Source organism: Eucalyptus grandis, chromosome 1, assembly GCF_016545825.1.
Source record: "Eucalyptus grandis isolate ANBG69807.140 chromosome 1, ASM1654582v1, whole genome shotgun sequence".
NCBI lineage: Eukaryota > Viridiplantae > Streptophyta > Magnoliopsida > Myrtales > Myrtaceae > Eucalyptus > Eucalyptus grandis.
The window spans coordinates 39,923,014-39,936,597 of NC_052612.1; the positions used below are offsets into that span (position 1 = coordinate 39,923,014).

General features: G+C 42.1%; 3 protein-coding genes across 3 annotated transcripts; 1 reads left to right on the forward strand and 2 right to left on the reverse strand.

Annotated features, from left to right (window-relative positions):
- Positions 1-528: 528 nt before the first annotated feature.
- On the reverse strand, positions 529-2,573 carry LOC104442195 (aspartic proteinase nepenthesin-2). The gene has a single exon (XM_010055553.3). The coding sequence runs from the start codon at positions 2,318-2,320 to the stop codon at positions 605-607; it is 1,716 nt and encodes a 571-aa protein (XP_010053855.2). The 5' UTR covers positions 2,321-2,573; the 3' UTR covers positions 529-604.
- Positions 2,574-4,100: 1,527 nt separating this feature from the next.
- LOC104442203 (persulfide dioxygenase ETHE1 homolog, mitochondrial) lies at positions 4,101-8,382 on the reverse strand. The gene is made up of 10 exons (XM_010055573.3): positions 7,899-8,382; positions 6,627-6,755; positions 6,327-6,434; positions 5,650-5,784; positions 5,416-5,457; positions 5,261-5,320; positions 5,119-5,172; positions 4,815-4,839; positions 4,553-4,698; positions 4,101-4,403 (listed from the first exon to the last, which is right to left on the reverse strand). Exons 1-9 carry the CDS (start codon positions 8,148-8,150, stop codon positions 4,592-4,594), a joined length of 912 nt encoding a protein of 303 aa, XP_010053875.1. The 5' UTR covers positions 8,151-8,382; the 3' UTR covers positions 4,101-4,403; positions 4,553-4,591.
- Positions 8,383-9,743: 1,361 nt separating this feature from the next.
- On the forward strand, positions 9,744-12,619 carry LOC104442228 (tRNA (guanine-N(7)-)-methyltransferase). The gene is given in 3 exon segments (XM_010055584.3): positions 9,744-9,975; positions 11,703-12,027; positions 12,030-12,619. Coding segments are annotated over 2 exon segments (756 nt in total). The 5' UTR covers positions 9,744-9,975; positions 11,703-11,711; the 3' UTR covers positions 12,470-12,619.
- The last annotated feature ends 965 nt before the right edge of the window (positions 12,620-13,584 follow it).

The window sequence follows — 13,584 nt, forward strand, 5'->3', positions numbered from 1 at the left end:
AATATTAACATATTTCTGACAGTAATTGTTTAGAAACGGGTTCGATTCACATTGTAATTTGACAATAATTTCATGAACTTAACTGACATTGCGATCAAATTTTTGAAAGGTTAAAGTTGCCTTTTTGCATGGAAATGTTTTTTGATTGTTAATAGCTCAATTGGTGAGGTTGTAATAATCAGCTGGTCAACTTGACTAAAATTAAGGACGATGCGAAGCACTTTTGAATCAGATCCGGAGATTTCATGGGGATCCCAAGAATCAACGAATGACTCATTCGTAATGATGGGCTTCATCGGTTGACTGACTTCATTTTCTCTCAAAATACCAGCTTTGACTAGGGCAAAGGCTAGTGGTTGCTTGTCCTATCATTTCTCGTATTACGTGCGGCAACAGGCGACTCTTTTGGTTTTCATGTCTCTGGCTGTCTGGTATGGATATTCATTGCTAGCACCAACTTTTTTCTTATATATATATATATGTATCTGATCTAATTATATTTGCTTGTCTGCAAAATAAATCAGAACAGGGGACAAATCGAGAGGCAAAGCAAGGAGAAAAATGGGAATCCAAAAGTTTCCTAATCAAATCCTCAACAGAAGTCTCAAACATCATCTGCACACTTCCTGGGTGCAAATCCCAGCCTAGACTTCTTCATATCAAACCACATGTGGAAATCCTGCTGCAGATAGTTCCCGATTATTGAGTACCCCGGGAACCCCCCCTGCTCCATCATCGCCAGGCACGCGATCCCGGCCGGCTCGAACAGGACGAAGTTGTTCTCCACCGGAAAATTCCATTTCGCCCCGTCCACGAATTCGATCCCGAACCCGGGCAACTCGGGCTCTGGCACTCCGGACACGTTGTAGCAAGGATAAAAGTCTTCTTTCTCCACCATTGGGTACGCCTTCACCTTCCTCTCGAACGCTTCCAGAATCGCCCTGTAGGCGGGTCCGAAGAAGTAACCAAGTGAAACACCCGAATCTATGATCGTCCCTCCACGCCCATCCGGCGACACTTCCCATGTCTCCTGGGGTATGTCAAGAATCTCTCCTCCGACCATGATCGATTTTATCTTGACATAGTAAAATGTGCTGTCGGGGCTTTCCTCGGCGCGAAGAAAGGAAGTGAAATTCCAACCGGGGCGGCCCGAAAGCTCGTTGGCTTCGCCGAAAACCAATCTGCTGCTCGCATTGGGGTTGCTGTGTCTGTTCGCGAGACAGTAAGAGAAAGATTGGCCATTCGGAGACTGAAGCTGAGAGGCCAAAGACAGGGGCCCTCTTCCTAGTCCCAGCATCCCTGGAGCCCCATCAGATTCACCTCCGTTCCAACGACCGCAGCCAAACATCACATCCTCCTTCCTTGTGAATTCGGGGGCGCCGGCCTGCGCCGTGAGATTGACCGTGAATGTTTCTAGTGCCAAATTGCCGGTCGAGTTCGAGCCGTCTCCATACGGATAGATGTAAGGACAGGTCTGGTTTTCAGACTTGCATCGCTGCAGAGGATCCGGGTCTCGGACATGGCGACACCGAGGGTCGCGGCAGCTTATCTCTCGAAAAGAAGTGGAGCGCTCGGGATCATAGTATGGCCCCCCTTGCTCGGAGCAATCAGGACAAGCAGCACATTTGATCCAGCTGAAGTCGCTACCTGTATCAAGTATCAGAGGGACATGCCGAGGCGGCGTCCCTATGTATACATCGATGAAGTACACTTCCAAGCCCGGAACCACTCCGTATCTTAGTGTAGCCATGAGGGTGCCTGGAGGACCGCCTGCTACGGATTCCTGCGAAGGCGAACCATCGATCGGCTTCAAATGCAGCTTCAGCTTATCCTTGCCCCTGCTGAGCCTTGAAATGGGGTTCCGATGCCTGATCTCTGCCATCTTCCCATGATCGGTCTGAGCTCGGGCCAAATCCTCGGCTGCGAAGGATTCTTCCTGCCCGGTCCCGCCACTGGTCGACCGGTGGGAGACTCGAAGCTCCACCGTCTCTCCATCGTCAGCATAAGTAAAATCACCACCACCATAACCAAGACGATCACCTCCCTCCTGTTTGGTCTCTGATAATGGGGATGTGATGCTACCGGGAGTGCTTCCTGAAGAGGGAACGGAACCGAAGCTCGGGTTGAGCAACGACTCTATGCCGCCTGAATTCGAGGCATTGAAGTTGCGATTTTTGTGATTTATGACTCTGGTTTCTTCGATGAAGCGGATAGCGAGGAACATAACAATTGCCATAAACAAAAGAACTCTGCAATTCATGGTGGTCTGCCTCTTCTGAAGTGGTAGAGGCCGAGATTTCCTCGGATTGAAGAAGGGCATGGCGAAAGCTACGAGCTTTTTGGAATGAAACAAGACGGAAGCGAAAAGGCCAAAAGAAAAAGCCAGAAAGAAAGCAAAAGCCACAGAGAAAGAAAGAAAGACAGGTTTTTGTAGTGGACTTTCGCTTTCAACATTCCTCGGGCAACGCCCCGCCCTGTAGTCGTTGTTCTGCAGTTGTCTCTTGATCCGTTGACTTGACGTCGACTTTCTCTCTCCCCATTTTTGGGTCTGAGGACTGGAATTCCTTGTTCTTCTAATCTCCAGGGTCAACAAGGAACCAAATCCGGACGTGGATCTATAAGCTTCGTGCCGACTCCAGCGGGCTCAGCCAGTGTACCGCTAGGAAAATCTCGTTGCGGAACGAGTCGGGGTATGAACTGCTGTTTGGTTCGATTGTATAAGAATCTCCCGCTTAGGTACATGCCCATTCCGTGTCGCGGGAACAAGACAATTCATAAGGGCCCTCTCCTATGTTGGCGTCTCTCACATGGATCGATAGGTACCGAGACCTGTTTTGTCTGGATACCTTGGTGTTTGAACGAGGGTTGTCATGAATGCATTGCTCTTACGACAAGAGATCGTGCCCCAATTTTGTTCCGACGATCGGTTACAAGATTTTCTATACGAATGCTAGGAGAGGACTATCTGCCGTTGATGAAAGTCTCGAAAAAGCTTGCGAAAGTCTCAAATCCGACTGGTCTGAACAGATCAACAAAGGGGAATACGCTAGATTAGTTGAGTGGCTTTTGTACTTTGGTTTTTCTTCGATATGATATGCGAGGAACCAAACTGCTTCAAGCAAAGAAATCGGGCACTTTTAATCACCGCCCAAATATCATGGTCAGCCTTTTCGTCCTGACTTGTCAAGAGTCCGCCTGGAGTAGGTTTGAACTTCAGCATTTACAAGTTCCTTTTTGTTTTCACGTGCACTAAAGATGCTGACCGAATGAGACACCGTTCTCATCTAGAAAAAAAAAGGAAATGTGGAGTTAGAAGGGCTGATTTCGACTCCGCGTAAGAGACACCGGACGTCCTAAGTGGATCACGACGATGCCGCTTGGCGGTAGAATAGAATTGGCTGGTGATGGTCATCATCAGTCACTTCGACGCTTACACTGTACGGAGTTTGATTAATTAACAGAATTAAAAAGGGATTGTTGTGTTTGGTGACAAAGAAGCAATGGCGTCATTGTGTCAGGTTTGAAAATGAAAAAGCTCACCTGCAGCAGGCGCATTCACACTTCCTGTGCCGACAAAGAAGCCCCACGCTATTTCGCGCTCTCGACGTGCTAAAGTGAGGATTGTCTCCGTCGTCGACATAATTAAAAAAAAAAGGGCGTTTGTCCTTTCCACGCTCGGGCTTCCTTGACTTTTCCTTCGGACTAGACACGGTCTCCTCGTTCAACCTGCAAACATAATTCAGTTCAAGGGTTTCGACGCCCCCACGATGAACTAGCTTGACTCGACTGTGGTCTTTGAAATGGTAGCGGCTGGAGCGTGCATAATCCTAACACTGCCTACTAGAAATTTTGTCTGTGTCAAGTGACGACACTTCAAAGTTTTGGAGCATAATAACTTGAATATGGAGAGCTCCAACCGAAGCCTCACGACATGTTATCGTGGGAGAAACCCCTTGCGACTCTCGATTTTTCTTAGCTAAACATCCAGTGACATATATATATAAACTCCACGCACCGAGGTGCATTGAACTTGTTCTGCTAGAAGAGAACCCCGCATTCAGTTTTTAACACTATAGCGAGGGTTGACTCTGCATCCACACTCCACGAGAAAATTATGTAAATTTGAAGCAATTATTGCCTTGAATAGTGAGTGAATACCTGTTATTTTCTCGTCTTTATATTCTAGATACACAATTGTAGCCAGGTAAAGAGTAAAGGCAAACAGTAATAAGCTAGAAATGCACAAATCTTGAAGTAACCATATCTTGATTTGAGTGACTGAGTGGAGATTCAATGTGGATGGGATAATGGGGGATGACGTCAGCCACTACTTCTTGCAGCAATAAAATTAGTAGTAAGCCGATATTTAGCCTGCGTATAATCATGAAGCCGAGTTTTTTTACCTGCAAGGGTATGAGGAAAATCTCAGTCCACTGAACATGTCCCTGGACTGCATGGAAGGAAATAATTTTCTTCTGTATTAAGCTTAAGTTCCGTAAACAATAACTATGTGAACAAACAAACTGCATTGCCTTTGAAAATCACTGCTTACATAGGATAGATATTTATCAGCCGATAACTTGGACTGTGCCTAGTTTGATGCAGCCTTGGCTGGCTTTGCAGACGAGTCTTGCAACCCACAGACCAAGTTTGCAGGAACAGCCACATCAATCATCTTTGGGTAAGAGAGGTTTAGATCTGCAGTACATGTCATCAAAAGCCACTTCAATATCATATGAAGTATCGACAGGCAGTCTTCAACCCAAAGTAATATCCGAATATTGAAATTTCCAATTCCAGAAGTGGTTACTTACTTTCCATAATACTTTTGAAAGTTTTCTGCAATATGAAAAAAAAAATGTGTCACAGTTAGAGAGAGAGAGAGAGAGAAAGAGGAGATTATGTAGGTCACGGTGATGACAAAATAAACACATCAAAACATGAGACCAAAACCAAGCAAATGTTCCTCTTCACAGAAGCAAATTGACTTAACTGTTATAAGTCATATTACTAACTCCTTGTTTCTATGGGAAGAGACAATAAAAATGCATCTGCAGATAACTAAGTCGCAGGTGACATCTAATTTAATGGAAAAGTACATGAAGTTGAACATTTCACCTCATCTTTCGATAACCTGGGATTGTAGAGAAGTTCCTCCCCCACAGAGCTAACCTGAATTACAAAAAGGAACTTTCTGAGAGCGTGTCTGTGATTTTGCAATAATTTGACACTATGGAGCTAAGGATCAGATTGTTCATACAGTGAATCCCTTGTAGTCATGAGCAGGATAGACCAATGTATCCTTGGGTAATGTGAAAATCTGAGAGAGAGAGAGAGAGAGAGAGAGAGAGTTAAGCATCAAAGAAGAAGTAACTGGTTTCCAGTGAAGGAAATTCATTTGTCCAATCTCCTTACCTGTGAATGCACTGACTGGTACAATTGAAGTGAACTTCCACCCTGCAAGCACATGGTCAAGATTCTAATATCAAGCTTCAGACTTAAGTATGGAGGTTCCATTTTATTAAGTACAAAATAGAACCATTCCCTTTGCATAAAAGGGTTTCTGATTGTTGCATTGATTGATTAAGATTATGACAGCTGAATTTTTGCACTCTTACAAAGTATGGGGTATTTTGCAAGAAATTAAACCTGGAAATCAGTCCGCCCACACCCACGAATTAGCAAGGCATCTCCGGTGAAAGCCATCCTTGGTCTGGGTTGACCAGGTCCATCTCCTGTAACATATGTAACACATCCTTGCGTATGTCCTGGTGTAGCCCGGACCTGCCATTAAGAAGAAAATTATTGAAATGTCATGTGACTTAAGTCACAAGTGAATTTGACCCGAAAAAGAAAAGAAAAAAAGTACACAAGTGAAGAACAAATAAAAGAAGGTACTTGATGTTAATATATGATCATACATGCAAATCCAGGTCAATGTCCTCTCTCATGACAGAGGGAGTGACCGCTGCCAGTTGAGGGCAGGATACGCAACTTGCAGCATTCGCTGCATAGTTTTAAAAGAGTAAATCACTTCCCCTTAGTATTTCATATTGCAGAACAAATATTAGAATCATAGCAATAATCCAATGCTCGAATGCAAGAGCAACTAGTGCCATTGGATTATTAGGTTTGAGTGTTTCTCATCTATGCTGATCATCACCCAGCATGAATTTGCAGTTATTTGTGAATTATGCCAAAAGCAAATCTATGTAGTTAGCTCATTTCAAGAGAATCCCCATCCTCTCATTCAATAACTGGCCCTAGTACCAAAATACATTGTCCAATTGGTGACATAATAAGTATAAAAGTTTAGGCTGTGATACCTCCAGGAATAGATCGCCAAAATGAATCTTCTCTCCTGCTTTTATAAAACAGTCAGCTCTTGCATTGCTTGCCTTCGAAATGACAGATTTTACTCCAGGGACTTCCCCCTGCAAGACAGAGAAACTATCCACTTGAGAAAAGTTAAAAGGAAGGGACGCAATTGATGTATGCTGCCATATAAGGACTACAAGCTGGATCAAGAGGTACTACTGTGTAATAGCAAGTAAGCATTTTCTGCACATGAGACAGATCGACACAGGAGATGAGTGACAGATTGACACAGGAGATGAGTGCCTTACCTTTATCAAACCAGTCCCAGTCACATGATCAGCATGTACATGCGTGTTGATTGCATATATCAGCTTCAACCCAAGCTCTCTCACTAAAGAGAGGTCCCTGTCAACTGTCTTATCAACTGGGTCAATTAACTGCAAGTGAGACACACACGTTTCAGGATACATCCCCATAGACACGCCAGCTGTAGTTAGACAGCCTTCAGGATAAAGATTATAGATGAAAGGAATAGATTAAGCAAAATAGATTAAGCAAAGGCAACACAAAAGAATACATGAAGATATCAAGTAGGCCATTCGGATAAATTTGCCTCCTGACAGATTATATATTATAAAACTACTTCTGATATCTATAAGATCCTTTTCAGTCCTTCAATCCTGGACAAATTATCCTCCTAAATACCCCGATATACTCGTACATCTTCACATCGTGATAAACTGCTAGTAGGGTGATTTTCTACGGTTTTGGTTCTAGCTCAAAAGGTGTTCCCTTACCTTTCCATACGCTCAGGGTGGAGAAATGATGAATATAGTTATATACAACATCAGATTGAAATGTGATTTTGGTGGCATCTTGACAGGTTGTTCAAAAGAATGCAAATGCAAGATCTGCCTCACATCTATCAACTTTACAGTCATAAGCAACTGTCTGCAGACATTAGCTAACTCCACTATTTCCTTGTTCCTGTTTAAGCACCACATCTCCAGAACTTCATTATCAGGTTATCCAAGCATTAAAACCAATCATAAGCACAGTGCTTAGGTACAGTACAGTTCACTCCATTTATTTGAAATGCAAAGAACTGAACTTTATTTCATTTCCATTGATTTGAGATCAGTGGATTACAACAATGGTATGCTAACGAGCAATTGAGACTACTAAATTATTTTGGACACAGCCTAAGGCATTTCTAACTTTTATTTTTGAACAAGTATCCAATAAAAAGCCTACGACAGCACGTCATGAAATGAGAAAAAGTGGTATACAACAATCCAGAACTCAATCTCGCCTTGGAGACAGAACGATCATCAAGTTTAGCGAGATATTTAGGACAAAAATGCTGGAACTGGTGAATATCCGACCATCGTCGGACTAATCTAATTGTTGCAGACTCCTTCACCCAACTTCAAGGAGAGGTATATGCTAAAACCAATCCGAAAGCTCCATCAAATTACTCTTAACATAACACTCTGCAACCTATTCAATCGAAACGTCGGCGCGAAGCATGCGACGCGATGCCATCCAAAAAATTGACGCGATAATGTGAGAACCCTAACCACGGCGGGCTTATCGGGGTGAGACACGTCGGCGAGCAGGTAAGTGTAAGTGCACGACTCCCCCTCGAAGAGCTGACGGAAGAGGAGCTTATCGCACGATGTCGTGTAGGCGCTGGCGCTCCCCATCGCTCGCCATCTGAGGCCGCAACCCGCCGCCGTCCTCGTCCTGGAGATCGAGATGGCCGGACGAGGCGCGGCTCTCGGAGAGAGACCGCAGGAGGAGACTCGGGCCAGACCGCGGACGCGGAGCATTCCGTTCCGCTGGACGAAACGGCCGCGAATTTGTGAGTTTTGTAGTGGAAGGAAGGAAGGAAGGAAGGAAGGAGGATGAAGATCGGTGGTCGGAGCTCTCAGCAATGGCGTTGATTGAGTTCCGCAACCGTCATCCCTGGCTCCGAAACCTCGGGAGAGGGAAGGCGACAGGCTACAGCCACCGTGGCGCGACGCGATCGCGGCCGTTGCTTTTCGCGCGTCCTGAGACCCCTGTGGCTAATAAATAAATAAATAAATAAATAAATAAATAAAGGCTTTTGAGGATGTCCGTGAATATCTATATCGATATCTATTACGATAATGATAAAAATAATTCATAAAATTTAGCTCAACGTCAAATGCAATATCTGAACTTTACTTTCATTTATAATGTGATCTTTGAATTTTTGAATTTTTTAATGTGATCCTAAATTTTTTGCATATATTTAATTTAGTCCATATATCATCTTATTAATCAAATTCGGGAATAACATTAAATGTTTCCATAAAATTCAATGATTGAATTAAATATGTATCAAGATTTCATCAATTACATTAAATAATTTAAAATTTAGAAGTTCATAAATCATATTAAATGAATTAAAAATTCATGAAAGGTAGTGCTTTTGAGTCAAAATCAAAATAATGAATCAATACCCAACAAGCATTAACTCCCCCAAAAATGAGGTGATCTGGCTATGCTTTTATATTGTATATTGGGTAAAAATTTATGAATTATTTTTATTATTTTCTCTAATTATTATTATAGATGTATATTCCTTATGTAATAATTTCGAAATTTTGATGGCGAAATTCGCTAATTAAAAAAAAAAAATCAAAAAAGGCCTAAAGTATCTTAATTTTCTTAAAAAATGGTTCAAATGAACATTATATTAGTAAGAGCTTGAATTGACTGAATTATCTCAAATAAGGGCTTTTGGTTGACATCGACTTTTCTAGCCAACAGAGAAGGGGTATTTTGGTCAAGAAAATTGTAACTATATTTTAATTTTTTTTTAAATTTTTTTCATCATTTTTTTTTTTTCCTTCTCCATTCCTTGGACATGGCTATTGATGCCTAGCGAAATTTGCCCTCACTAGGGTCGAACAAGGGTGGCCCTCGCCTGGCCAGACTCACCATTGCTCGCCCAGGCAAGGGCTTGCTAGCCCTCATTTTTGGTCACACAAGGTCACTGGCCCTCCACTAGGTGCTGGTGAACGTGTTAGCCTTCGCTGTTGCCCCATCGACCATGAGCAGCCATGTTTCCTTTTTTTAGTTTTTAGTTTTTTATTTTTTAAACATAAAAAAATAAAAAGGAAAGGAAAAGAGAAAAAAATTTTTTAAAAAATTAAAAAGACAAAATTACCCTCCATATTTGATGAGCTCAGGCTTTTATTTGAAATTGATATATGCATTTCAAGCTTTTTTTGAAACAATATTTATATTAGGCCATTATTTGAAAAAATAAAGTTATTTCGGATTCTTATTTGAAATAATACTTATTTTAAGATTTTATTTGATAAAATAGTGATATTTTATGTTCTTATTTGAAATTTTCCTTAACAAATAAAAAAAAAAAAGCTCGTCACCGAAAGAAACCTCGTTGGTTGTCACTTCCTTCCGGGCACTGCTACGCCCCGCCGCCACGGCGTCCTATTAAGCCACCGTCTTTAATAATTTCTCAGCCCTGCCGCCATCGTCCTACGGCGAGCTCGCCTATCAGAAAACCGCGTCCTCCGTCTTCTAGAGATCGAGTTCGCTTCTCGCTCGCTGCTGCGTCGCGCGCGAAGTCACGCCCCCGTTCGTCGAATCATCACCTTCCAGGTATGTATTTTTTCACCGTGTTCCGAACCGGCCCGAATTTGGGTTTGTGTGATGCGGCGATCTGGGGGACTTTGGGCACTTCCATGTTTTTTTTTGTTTTTTTGATGTGATGATATGGCTGATTGCGATAGTTCTGCGTAAGGAATGTTAAGCTGGTTCGTGGTTTTTATGTGCCTTTTTTTGGCATATAAAGTAGTTGTGAGATTTGCTACGACCTGCTCGACGAAATGCCTCAATGGAACTGTTGCGTTTTGGGGAATGGGAAAGCTCGATTCTCCAAATATTTTCTTTTGAAGTGAAGCTAACGTGATTGTCCACAAACGTTTGATGCCCGCGTGTGCGTCCTGTCTTACTCTGGGAAGTGCTCTCAATGAAAGTTTCTTAAAGCGTGTCTTTGATTTCCTAAGAAGGCAATCTCGCAATGTTTGGTCTTTTTTCAATGTTTTTCTTTTTTTATTTGCCCCCCCTACCATTGGTTTTCGGCTGACTTTGCTTCTCTTATGGGTGCTTCCTTCGGTCCATTGCCCTTATACGGTGTTGTTGGTGATGATCATAGTGCCTGGTTTAGTATGGAGTTTCTTATACCTTCTGGTACTATCTAGGCTCATGAGAACGTGGGTTTTAGTCTATGCTAGAGGCAAGCTTATTGCAGTCATGATGGGTCGTAAAACAGATGATTGCACTTGTCAGATGAGCTGTTTTTGTTGATATTAGGGGATTCTTGTGAATAGTGGTTTACTGTAGGATGTTGAAATGCTAATGAATCATATGAAATCTATTAAGATTCTAAGGGAAATTAAGCATGAAGAGAGCTTTGTGTTTGAGGAGATGAGCATGCTCATGGATGAACACATGTGGGATTCAATTTTCGAGAGCTTTGCATTAAAGGTTGTGACACGAGTAGATTTGCCAGACCTTATTATGGAGGTCACTTGATTTGTGATGATTTTATATAGCTGAACTGGTGGAGACACGCTTTTAGTTGGGATGCTCAAATTGTGCTGTTGTTGTTGCTTTTCCTTATAATTTTGGAACTTCTATCTCATTCAATAAGCAGTTTAGGTTGCATAGGCGTGCATTTTTATAGGTTGACGGGCAACTTTCTTGCTCTAAGAGTCATGCAAGCCTGAAGAAGATGATCTAAGTGCTTGTCTGCAGAGTTAATATAAACTAAAATACCATGAAGGTAACCACCAAGAATTTTCCTAAGAAATGTTGCTGGATAAGGGCATAATCTTAAAAAATTGACTGAACAATTTCAAAGTCCACAGTAAATGGCCATATGGCAGTTTTTAGTTGAGCCTAATGGAAGCACAACTTTCACCGTGGGATGTTTATAATATTGTGGTTGGATATGCATTGGATGTTACTTTGACTTTTATAACTTGTATTGATTTTCGGCCATGTAACCTCTATATCAGCACCGCTGGAGCCCTCACAGACACCTTTACATTTTGTGGATAATGATGATCTTTGCCTCAGTCATATTTATTTTTCACTTTGACTAGTTGCTAGAATGTTGTCACTTCCATGCAGAGGACAATAGTAGGTATGGCAATAATATCTCACTTGCCATTGTCTGCTATGATGCACCCCCTTCTAGGCTATGTGAGTTGTTTTTTGAAAGTAAATCATCATAGAGGATGACAACCAAATGCCATTTGTTATCTGTGTTTTCGGTTCCTTCACCATATGATTATTGTTTTGCTAACAATATGTCTCTACAGATAAGAGACATGATAGAGAAAGAGACGACATCTACCTTCAACAAATCAACTGGCTTGCCTAGGAAGCGATTCTACCGAGCACGAGCTCACAGCAATCCACTGAGTGATTCGCACTTTCCTGTTCCACTCTCCCCAAGTCAATTTGATTATTCTCTTCATTACCCTCAGTTGTTCCCTGCTTCATCTGATGATGATAATCCCAAAAGGATTCAGTTTGCTGACATTGGCTGTGGCTTTGGAGGGCTACTAGTTGCTCTTTCAACCCTATTTCCCGACAAACTCATGATTGGGATGGAAATTAGGGACAAGGTGACCGAATATGTGAAGGGCGCATTTCTGCATTGAGGACGACCAATCCCAGTCAATACCAAAATATCTCAGTAGTACGGACCAACTCTATGAAGTACATTCCTAACTATTTTGAGAAAGGACAACTGATGAAGATGTTCTTCCTATTTCCGGATCCTCATTTCAAAGAGAAAAATCACCGTCGCAGGGTGATTAGCCCTCACTTGTTAGATGAGTATGCATATACTCTGGCTGTTGGGGGCATAATTTACACTATCACAGATGTTGAAGAACTTGGTGAATGGATGAAGGGCTGTTTGGAAAACCACCCTATGTTCGAGGCATTGACGGAGGAAGAACTCGAGAACGATCCGGTGGTGAAGCTATTGACCAGCGCAACCGAGGAAGGCCAGAAGGTTGCCAGGAACGGTGGGCAGACATTTCAAGCAATATACAGACGCATTGCTCCATCTCTATGATAGAAATCAACTAATGGCTCTATGTCTGTGTATCGGCAGTAACTTTTTGGGACCATTTTTAGGTGAACTTTCATGCATTTTTTGGGATCCTTTGAAAGATTGAGATATTTCTAAATGCAAAAGTAAAATTCCATACCTGTTTCTTCATTACTTATTCTGTCTTCCTTTTTTTCTCTTGTTGTTTTGTCTTTATTTTTTTGGGCAACTATATAGACACATTACTATCGCATTTAAACTTCACCACTTTGAAATTCCATAAAGCGAATTTTTTAGTAGCACTACAGCTTTAATGTCAAGACTTGGCAGGGACGGCGCAATTAGCCAATCTAATTGGATTTACAAAATAGATCATTAACAAAATGCTTCCTATTTGTTAGGCAATCGACCGTAACAAGTTGCACTTGTCAGTGTGTTCCTTCTCCGCAATATGATTATATTCATGCTTTTAGAGTATCAATTAGGGTTTCACTAGTTACATTAGTCTCACAGGTGGGTTTCAAGCGGATTGATGGTACCGCGAAGTCGAGCGGGTTATTCCATGTTAATAGTGCGGGGTCCATGTCGATAGTTACATCTTGAAGTGTTTTCATAAATAATTGTTGAGAGCTTTGCTATGACCTCGTCGATGAAATGACTCAATGGCCAATTGTTTTTCTTGTGAAGGGAAGCTAACGTGACAGACCAGAAACTCTTGAGATCACGCTTAATTCTGAAGTTTGGGATGTCCTGATATACCATGAATGTTACTTTGTAGATGCTGTAGTGTGTTATCCATTGTACGCCGGGAACTGCTCTGGATATAACTTGTCGTTAATTTCGTAAGAAAGTAAGTACTTTTGAATTATTTGATTTTTTTCGAACCTTTCCATGTTTTTTATCCGCTAATTTTGCTCCCCAGGTAGCCACTGTTCCATTTCACCGATTCCTCTTCTACTATGGGTGCTTCCTTCAGTCGTCGCCGGACACCTCACATTTCGTGCGAGCATGTCGTCCTTACCACGCAGGGGACTATAGTATGGCAATACTATCTTGCTTGCCAGCGTAAGTTGTGATGCCCCATCTTCTAGGCTCTGTGAGTTTGCATTCTGGGAGGATACCATTGTATGCTGTTCGAT